We start from the raw sequence: 10887 nt of genomic DNA on the forward strand, positions 1-10887 counted from the left end.
CTTCCTGCAGCCATAGCCATGCCGCGGCGGTGACAATTTCGAACCGGAAGCGGAGGAGCACAGGGTTGCCTACAGATTTCGAAACTCTGCATTCACCTATTCCTTTAATTTATTCACATAATTCAGATATCTTTGTCATGGAGAGCTTAGATTCCCTGTTGCCACATCAGCTATTAGTCTGCTTGAAACCTACCGGCTACATCTCCATTGCTGATTATTTTGGTATAATGTATCACGATGAACTACCATTGTTTTGGGCGATACATAGGTATATTGTGAGCACTACGCCTGTAAATAACGTTCACAAAACTTGCGGTGTGGGGTAGTTGGTACATTATAGTGTGATCACTATGCTGGGGCCTCATAAATCATAATGTAATTTTTATCTTTCACGAAGCTTTTGTTTACCTAAAGAATGCGTAGTAACTAAGGAAGCACATCAGGAAGCATATATGTGCTAGTCTGGCGCTATTGAAACGCGAAAATAATATGCGGATGACTGGGAAACATTCTCTGTCCCGACTTGAAACAGAAATATTAAAATAAAATACCGTTAATATGGAAGTATTTTTCTCAATTTCTAGCTGAGCACCTCCTGATGCAGAGACCTTTCATCTATGACAAACACAAGTTCGAGAAGTGGGAGAAGAAGTTTCCAATACTGGAGAGGCTTTTGGCAGAAAACTTTCGAAAGGAGAGAGAGGGCAAGTTTTTCGCAGTGAGCAAACTGAGATCTAAGGGAGGTTCATCTTTCACCATCATTTCGAAAAGCCCAAAGCTACAGAAAGGTGAGTAAATATATTATTCGAAGTAGAAAAAGCAAGTTTGGAATAAAGGAAAGCTGATGTATGCGTACTAAACGATTATTGCGTGCAACACGTGAGAAAGAAGAGAAAATGCAGTACATGACTCGGATATTCATGCAGGGGAGGCTCAACTGATTATCAGCTTCAGTGATCCTCACTCGACAAAATGGTCCTAACCACCAGGCACAGGGGTGACACAAACCCGCCATTGTTGTAACAACCATCAAGCGGGTGCTTTTGGAAACACTGCCATCTTGTCCTGGTCGCACGTCATAGAAAACGTAATATTGAGGTCATGTGACTTTGTTTACATGTCGTTTTGCCGCTTACCAACATACTTCCATCATCATATAATGAGAAGAGATCAACGTATTTTGCCAGCGTAAACTATGCGGTGCTTCTTCCGCAACATGGTAACCCATTTCTCCTTAGTTTAAAGGGACCGAAAAGTGAATATAAACCTATCGAAACTTTATGTTCAGCGGAAAGCTTGAACCTTCAAAAGTTCAAATATTAAAGAACTCCGCTGAAATCGCTGTAGTTTTTCTGTAATCGAATTTTCCATGATTACATGTCCAGGGACCTAGTAGGAAACCGAGCAGTCTGTCAACAATTGCATGACCCCGCGCCATCTGTCGAGGACGCATGTAATACGCGCACTTCCGGGCGCTAATCCGGCCAAAACGAAAATGGCAGTGGGCATTTGTGACCACTTTCTACGTCGAGAATGTCGAGCCCCTTGAACATGAGTGCGCTGGAATTCCACATTCGATAACTGTCGCTCACACAGAACTGCTGTTCGTGCGTTGGCGTGCTGGAAAGTGTGTTCTTCGCAGCAGAAGATTCCTCGTCCAGAAATTCATCGGAGTCACATTCGTCCTCAGCAGTAGCTCACCGTGCCGTGAACATGGACTGCTTCGTGAAATTTCCATGTATCAGGGAGAAGCACTTGTGTAAGCCGAAACAAGCGTTGTTTTTTCGTCGTGCAGGTGTTCATGCGTGAAATGCAAACCGAGGGATACTACGGATGGATACTACGGTTTTTGCTGCCGGGAGGTAGAGAATGCGTGTGAAAAGCAGACAGACAACTGCATCAGAACTAACGAATATTTCGAAATACTGTGCCTTGACATCGAAGTACTGCAAGTGTCTTTTACATACATCCGAGAAACCGAAGAGCATGGCAACATACACGGCAGCGCCGTGTGGTCTTTACGCGCTACTTGAACGGCAAACTGGACGTAAAACCCTTATTTCTGCAGGAAATTTCGTTATACCACCTGTCGGCCATTCACAAGAAGGATATGGGGTGCTCCGAGAAAATACAATAGAAAGTACTCCACTGGATCTCGATCTGCGTCGTGCATGCTATTAGGGATGCTTTCCCCTCAGTGCGCAGACTTGTAGAAATGTTGATGTCAGCATATTTTCATTTCTTGCTTGCTGCAAGTTTTTCTCATTGCTTTTTCTTTGCTGTCACAGCATATTATAATTACTAGTTTGTTCCTGGAGGGTTGAGTAACCTGTGGGCATAGATGTATTTGTAGGTTATACTCATGTCTCAATTGTATATATGAGGAGTAAGTAAGATAACTTTAATCAGCGTCATTCAGCTGAACTGTGTTCAGAACCTTTTAGTATACTTCTTAGTGACCACGTTTCCAAATGTCAACTAATATTTGAACCAACATTGGGATTTACACTTAATTAACTCTGTTTTGCTAAACGGAGTACTTGTAACTGATGCATTATCTCGTCACCAACTAACATTTGTAAAGGAGGACTTGAGGGCCGACTTCAGGTATTATTAACCCTTGATCTGGGTTCAAAGTTAACCATGCACCATTGGTATTCATAATACTCCAAAATGGCTAAATAATTTATTGCATAAGTTCTCTGTTACTGTAATTGAGATGTACTTTTGTAAAGTACTTTTAACAGTCCCGTAAACTGCAACTGGCTTCAGTGTGGATGACAAATGCATCTAACATTTAATTGAAATATAATATAAGAGCAGAAGCAACATTTTGTCCCAATTCAAACTATATCTTTCTTTTTTATTGTCCAGGGATTTAGGAAATAGAGTAGGACTTCCTGCCCTCTGATGTTTTGACTTACTTGAACATACAGTTGTAAAACCTACAACATAAATAAACAAGAGAAGTATAAACAGTTTCTTCTTTCGCTTTTGAAGTTAACAAGCTAGTTATATTTTACCATTTGTTCACTGTTGTATTCTCTCTTGGTGAAAAGATTACAGGAACAATAATGCTGCAGATCAAACAATGACCTGTCATCTTGATGAAGATGAGAGCATTTCTTCAGGCATGCTAAGTGAGACAAAAGAAATGTACAGTGCTGGACAAAAGTTTACGGAACGCGCAAGCGATGTATTTTCTCCTCGGTGCGGCACCCTGGCGGCGGGCGGAAGCGGGCTCGTTCATTCGTTCAGAGGGAGGAAAGGAGTGCGCCGGTAGTGACACCAATCCAAAACACTTCGCCGGCACATTCAAGCGATTCCGAAACTACCGCAGTGTGTCGCGACCAGCGCACTGCCCATCCCTCTGAACGAGTGAACTGGCCCGCTTCCGCTCGCCGCTAGGGTGTCGCACGGAGGAGAAAATACACCGCTCGCGCGTTCCGTAAACTTTTGTCCAGCACTGTACAATGAAGGTTGTTCAAAAACAGCATCTATCTTTCACAGCAAATCTCCGTCGACTAAAACTTTATATATGTGGATGTTACCACATCGTGTAGTTTTCATCCAAAAGTAGGACTAGGCAAGGTTGTTTGGTTGTTGTTGGTAGGTTGTTGGCATGTTGATGTGCTATACCGTTATAGCACATCAATATAGATGAGGGGCAAACACAGTAGCCAGCGTGATGGCTGCAAACTCAAGTGAAGATTTATTCAACAGAACAAGAAACCGAAAGCATGAGTAGAAAACGGCAGTGCCCATGCAGTGTATGGTGAACCACATTAACCTCTGAGAAGGTGGGATCGGAAGAGCAATAAAGAGAAATGACAGTTGCGTCCAAGATAGGGGAACTCTGCAAATTTAGGACCAATATGACGTGGTTACCTTGCATGGCTCACTGCAGCTCTGACACACATTGAACAATTCCAGTAGTGGGGCTTCAAAGACAATGAACTTTTGCTGTTTCATTGGGTATTCAAGTGTAGAGGATGCATCTCTAGAAAATTAATTAGCGTTCCTTAGTCATAACTACATCTCAACAGGAAGTATTCTTGTACCCTTCAAACAAGCTAGTAGCTCTCATCGGTTTCTTCTCCTATTGTTGACGTCATACTAATGTTCTGCACATGTCCAAAGACTCAAAAAAATGTCACAAAGTCTGCAACACGTAACAAATCTAGTGCTTCCATCTGTAGACTTTGCATACCTGCTTTCAGCTATTTCTGTCATGTCAACTTGAGTGCCTGGATCACACACACACGAAGCAGTCTTGCGCCACTTCAACACTGGAAGGCCCCTAAAATTAAATTTGTTGATGTTGACAATGTTGAGTACGGGACAAGTAGGATACCATACGTTAAATGGAATACGTCATCGCTATATTATAATTTATACATGTGTGGCGCCTGTACATACCTAAGACGTTGTGTTGAACTCGTCACCTCGGTGAAGCAAAATCACTAGTTACTGAACATCAGTGTGCTTCGGACGTCTTCGCAATTCGCCTTCTACGGCATCTTCGTAGTCATCGGCAGCAAAATGAGCTCAGCACACACGACACGACTGCTACATCTAATAGCCGAGTGTTTCGAACCACATTCGTTTTCGCGCACTCTCCTGTAGAACCTTGTGGTAGAAAACGCCCGCCGCCGATGGTGAACGAACATGATTTTTGCATCCCCGAACACCAAAACTACACCGGGCATATGTAGGTCTCTCGAATAATCGACACAACAGCCACGAACATGTCATTCACGTATACTTTCTGGTTTCTGCTTCGCGCAACCAACATGACCACCCACGACGTAAACATAAACGCGATAACACAGATGGCCTTGCAGATGGCGCGGCGGATCGTAGCTCGTAGCGGCGAAGTAGCTGAATGCTTTATTAACGTAAAAGCTATGGAAGTGAGCGTCATTTTTAAAATGGCGTTTAGCTGTAAGATAATGTGCGTCAACTTTGTTCTCTACAAAATTAACTCTCACGTGGTAAGGGTTGACCAATCCCTGGGAGCCCTGGACCCGAAACCCAAGTTGCTCTTTTTCGCCGTTCGCTGGCAGCACCGTCCATGTTCCGGCAATCTTCAAAATATTTATACGTAAAAAATATGCCGAATTGAGAAGTAATGCTTTCTGTGTCTTATCAAACAACGATGTTGTGCACGACAGTGGGCAGAAATATGGGGGTTATTTTTCACTTTTCGGTCCCTTTAAGTGCATCGCATCGGCTGCGCGGTCGTCATCACATCTTTGGAAGTCGTCAACAGTACCAGGCCTAATGTGTAAAATTGTGCGTTTTACTGTGAGATTATCGGATAAAAATTATTACCGTGATCGAAAAACATAGAAAATGTCGCGCAGAAACAATAACCGCATTGTTTACAAGCGGTTTAACCGCCGATCACGGGCGCAGCCATTTTTAATGCCACGTGCGCCTTGACGTTTGCTGTGATGTGCGACCAGCACCTGTCGAGGATGCATTGCGTTCGCCCAGCACGCTTTCGTCTACGAAGCAATGCATTCGATGCGACCCCTGTGTAACCTGCCATGTGTATGTTCGTCTATGTGACCGTGTGCGACTTTCACAAATGTAAGGATGTGGAGAGAGTACATATCCCTATGTGTATCCCATCTAGGCTCTCCGTACTGATGGAAGGATGGGGTGCATGTTGTAATGGTAGCATCCGGGATTGGAGTTAAGAGCGTCTACTTCGAGTAAAGTTGCCTTCTTATCAATTTCTTCTAATCTTTTATAATGCGCTCTGGTCTGACTGGGTCATCTCCGAGTCTCACCCCCGCGGGAGCTTGAGAACATGGAACGATAGCGGCAATGGTAATGATATATTACGAAAATGGGAGCTTGTAACGGAAACGCATTCCAAGTTCTTCCATTATCGAAAACAGCAGCAGAATGAACAAATGCTACAGAATGCGGGAATTGAACGGTATGGAATGGCGGTTACTGTTATGCAACGACATCGGCTGAGCATAACTTTTTCTTTTCTTTTCCTTTTTTGCTGAGGGCTTTATTGCCTGCCGGTGTGCTCAGATTCCAACGCGCGTTAACGAGCAGTCCAAAAGGCAAAATTAATTAATAGACCGGACACCGTTGGGTCGCGCATGATCATAGATCAAGAAAAGTAACACATAATATTCAGGATGCATCGGCGTCGTTTTCTGGTTCTAAGCAAGAGTGCAAACTCCACACCTTACCACATCTTTTTCTGGAGGCGGACGTTGCGCACTGTGTGGGTGCTCAGAGGCACCTGTGAAAATAATGACTACGACCTATGACTAAAGAGCGCACTATTTTCACAAGCGACCTTTGAGTTTCGGGGGGGGGGGCGTCTTCCCCCCTTGCCCCCCTCTCGGCACTCACATGCATCTGAAGCACTTTTGCAGCTGGAGAAACACGGCCACACTAAACCTAACCGATCTGGAGGTTGCCATCTTGTGAAAGGTAGAGGCGCTGGATAACATTATATTAGGTATACATTAGTTTAGGCTAGCATAGGGCAGGTAGGTTTGTCTATCTGTTTATGTCTATTGGTCTATTGGTAGGTGTTTGGCAGGTCAGGTTGCAAAGACTGGGGTCCCCCCTAAACGGGCACGCTCTAAGAGGTGCGGGCATCGGACTGTGCAGCCGAAGTGTCGTTCCTCCTGAGTAATGATTCCGTATCAGCTTGAAAAAACCAGCGATAACAGTTAGTTTTTATACGTTTCACACACGATATACGACGCTCGTTGTTGTTCAGTTTGATTTGTGATTTCTTCCTCTTTCAGGTAAAAGCATATCATCTTTCTGTCCATATTATTTCATAAAAAAAAAACAGTGGTCCCGATAACAAACTACCTCCACGATATTTTACTCACCTCTGTTTTCAGGTGTCCATTCGGCCAAAAATATTCGTTGCGATCGGAACCAGAATCAAGTGCGTCGTCCATGACAAACACGTTAGCTGCTCACTCATCTCACCAAACAGCCTATGGCTGAGAAGAAAACAGCATTAAAATTCCCTCGAAATCACAAGGATTATTTAGATGTCTGAGGCTGCACAAAATGTTGCGCAGGTGTGGCTGCGTCTCTTTTCTTTTTCATCTGCGTCAATACGTTAATTTGAAAGTGAAAAGTAAAAATGAAGACAGCCTTTCCAAAAAAACTAGACTCGACTACTACAGACCAGTACACAATAGTTACTATTAAAGAGTAAAGGGTGAAATAGTAAAACACATCAATAATTAGGAACCGTGCGATGTGTTTGTATTTGCAGTATCGTGGATGCGAAAATGACTACAGTCGAATCCGACGCAGAAGAGAAGGTTACATGGAAATTTTGATCCCGTCTCCGAATACAGTCATCCACGTTAGATAAAAAAAGAGGGGATAATAAATACGGCTCGGGATTCCGAAACCCACCTACGACTTTTTCGGTTCACTTCAGCGCGACAGTATTGGCGGGAGTCTACGGGGGCAACCCTGCCATGTCTGATTGTGCCATGAATGGTTGCTGTGCTCAGGACGCCAGTAGCCCATATACACGATGCAGAAGAGATTTTTCTGCAGAAGCAGAGAGCACATTTCTAGAGATTTTCTTTTACATCTCGTAAGACGTACGATTTCACCACAGCGAAATTACTTGCCTGGAGCATGCGCGTTATATACTCAAAAGCATCACTAAAGCAAAAAGGGATAGTGACAAAACTGAAATGCGTGGCAACTGCGAGCTCCGTACACGCTGTTTCGCTACCTGTCACAGTAACGGGTACATAACGGAAACGAAATTGAAAGGATGGTATAAGAGATGAACAACATACATATGTGAGTAATAAAGAACGTACCGCCGTTAGCCTTCCGTGCTAGAGAGTTCGTGCGAAAAAAAAGAGAAAGAAAGAATGCTGGAATCTTTAAGGCTTTATGAAAGCCTTAATATGAAGGCTTCGTGAATTCTTTAATATGAAGGCTTTAGCTGTAGCTTTTTATCGAGCTGCATATAAACTGCACGAAAAAATGGCTGTCATGTTCGACTACAGATATTACTCAGATGTCATCGTCGCTTTTGTGTAATAAATGCGCGAATTAATTAATTAATTAATGCCACATTAGCACTGCACAGAAGCAGATACATTAAACTAGCGCTACAAAAAGTACACAATCAACTCAATAGAATTGCAGAGGTGGAGACAGAGAAACTAAAAACCAATTATTTGTATATGTATTTGTATATGTATTAAACAATGGTCACACGAACCTTGTGTCCAGAAGGATTGTTTTCTTCCCTGTTGCTCTTTTCAATAATTTCAATTGATTCAACACAATGCTCTTAGATGGTGTCGCTGTTGGAAAAGGGACAGAGCTCATAAATGTCATAATAACAGTTCAATTTTGCGAAGAATTTATTGTAGCTGCCTGTTCCCGTACTTAGCTTACAATACCAAGCAGGGATTGTTATGTTCTTGCGACCTTCGACATCGTTTGCTTCACCATGGGTCAGCAATGAGGATGAGTCATGGATGAGTCCCTCCTCCTCTTTTTTTCCCTTACAAACAAAGAAACAAACGTGAAATTAGAGTGTCCAAAAACTCTTTCGGAGAAATGGACGCGTTTATCGTGTGACTGTGATCAGTATGGGATCAAAGAGATTGGGTGTTGCGCGTTTTCTATTGCGTGAGACATTGGAGCAACGCAATTTAATCGCACGATAGTCCCTTCTTGTCTTTTCGTATTATGCCCTCGGTAACTGAGGAAGTTCAAAAACATTTCCATTAAATTCAGAAAAAGGTGGTGAATGCAATAGCTCTCCAAAATCGTTTGAATGAAGAACAAAAAGCGTTGGGCGAACTTTGTCAATTTTGAAATGGATTGCGATATCGTTGTGCCTGCACAATCAATGCTGTTACAATGCTGATTGATAATGAATGGTGCCGAGGTCTTCCGACAAGCAGTTGCAGGAAATGTGAACTTTTCGTCGAAGCTTATCTTCATAGCATTATTGATGTTGATAGCAACGGCACGAGCTGTTCCCTGTCTTTGCAGCACAGTACTGCATCATCTAGTAAGTGCATGTGTGTACAATTATTTTACAGACATTTATTCCGAACTACTGTCCAAGTACACGACAGATAGCCAATATGTGGAAACCTGGCGCAACGGTGCTGGAAATGCGATGACATCGACTTGCAGAGGCCTGTACAGCGTTATGGACGTCGACACTGTAAAGCTGAAGTTCTCAAAATCCAAGTCGATCGAGTTCAGTTACCGAGAAGATCATAGCAAATGGGCGGTGTCTTTCTCCAAACCCACGTTCTGCGTCGGATCACTGAACAGAATGGTATGAAATACATATACGTTACTTATACCGCATGTTCGCACTAGCGACGTCCTCACGGAATAATCTAGTGAAAGAAAAAGCAAAAAAAAAAAAAACTTCTCAAGGGGTGGGAAAAATCTGCCGCGTGTGACGTTGAGCATTTGCACGTTGCCGGGACATTGGGAATGCGCAGGTAGCAGACGATGCCATCTGCGTCTCTTCTTGTTGTCTGCTACTGTAGGTGGTTGAGTGCTTGTCTGTGGTCCCCTTTCATGTCCCTATGTGTGTCAGTGTTTCCACTTGATTTCCTCCCTGTTGTGGCTATGTCACAGCATACGCCCCACCGTTAGCAGCGCATGAAAACGCGTGACGTTAGACACTCGCTCGCATGTGGCAGCTGAAAGTTGTGGCTTGCATGGCATCTCCTACTGGAGTGTTCTGGAGAATATTGCTCGTGTGAATGTCTGGATATTTCTAGAACCAAGTCATCGGCTATTTAAGACCCCGACAGGACTTTTGAATTCATTTTAGTGATTGGCCAAGTGACGGATATTGGATTTTTATAAAGGGGTTGGGGTCCGTTCTTGAATAGCATGATGCACGCATTGCCTCTTCAAGAACTTCGAGAATCACGATAATATTAGGTGTAGTATTCATACCTCGCGATATAAGAATACAAGGTCTGAATTTTCAGCTCTTGCATGTCGAAGAGCGACAAAGTGAAGCGAAGTGAAGTGTAGCCTTGTCCTTCTTTCTCTTTCCAGAAGTCCCAGTTTGACCGCGGAGGAGGCGTACTCTGCATTAACAACGCCCGTGTAGCTAAGGTATTTAGGCAAAGTGTTGAACGTAGTTTTCCCTGCGGTAAGAAGACGTGAGACACATACTGAAATGTGTACATTATATTGTACAGTACAGAATGCTACGAATAAATAGTTATGTTTGTCTGCTCCGCTTTTCATTAAAATGATCCGATAGTTTAATATGAATAAGTGCGACTTACATGTTGGCATCGAGTTAAACTAGCACTTTAAACGAGGATTCATACCGACTTGCCCGGTTCACCACCGTTATATATTCGATTTTTCATCCGTTAAAGGGATTGAAAAGATTCACATGAATACAAATAATTTCTTAAAGGGACCGAAAAGTGAATATAAACCTATCGAAACTTTATGTTCAGCGAAAAGCTTGAACCTTCAAAAGTTCAAATGTCAAAGAACTCCGCTGGAATCGTTGTAGTTTTTCTGTAATCGAATTTTCCATAATCGCATGTCCAGGGACCTAGTAGGAAACCGAGCAGTCTGTCAACAATGGCATTAACCCCCGGCCCTCTGTCGAGGACGCGTGTAATAGCGCACTTCCGGGCGCTAATCCGGCGAAAACGAAAATGGCAGTGGGCATTTGTGACCGCTTTCTACGTCGAGAATGTCGAGCCTCTTGGACATAAGTGCGCTGGAATTCCGCATTCGAGAACTGCCACTCACACAGGACTGTTGTTCGTGCGTTAGCGTGCTGGAAAGTGTGTTCTTCGCAGCAGAAGATTAATCGGAGTCACGTTCGTCCTCAGCAGTAGC

General features: G+C 43.4%; 1 protein-coding gene across 2 annotated transcripts in view; it reads left to right on the top strand.

Moving 5' to 3' along the window:
• LOC135388491 (plancitoxin-1-like) overlaps positions 1-10260 on the top strand; it is a 137758-nt gene extending 127498 nt beyond the window's left edge. For both annotated transcript variants that reach the window (XM_064618069.1, XM_064618068.1), the window contains 3 exons: positions 585-788; positions 9090-9334; positions 10078-10260. In XM_064618069.1, the coding sequence (XP_064474139.1) occupies positions 585-788; positions 9090-9334; positions 10078-10188 (560 nt within the window). In that variant the 3' untranslated portion in view covers positions 10189-10260. The remainder of the gene's footprint in view (positions 1-584; positions 789-9089; positions 9335-10077) is intronic.
• The last annotated feature ends 627 nt before the right edge of the window (positions 10261-10887 follow it).

The sequence above is a fragment of the Ornithodoros turicata genome, chromosome 3, assembly GCF_037126465.1.
Source record: "Ornithodoros turicata isolate Travis chromosome 3, ASM3712646v1, whole genome shotgun sequence".
Taxonomy (NCBI): domain Eukaryota; kingdom Metazoa; phylum Arthropoda; class Arachnida; order Ixodida; family Argasidae; genus Ornithodoros; species Ornithodoros turicata.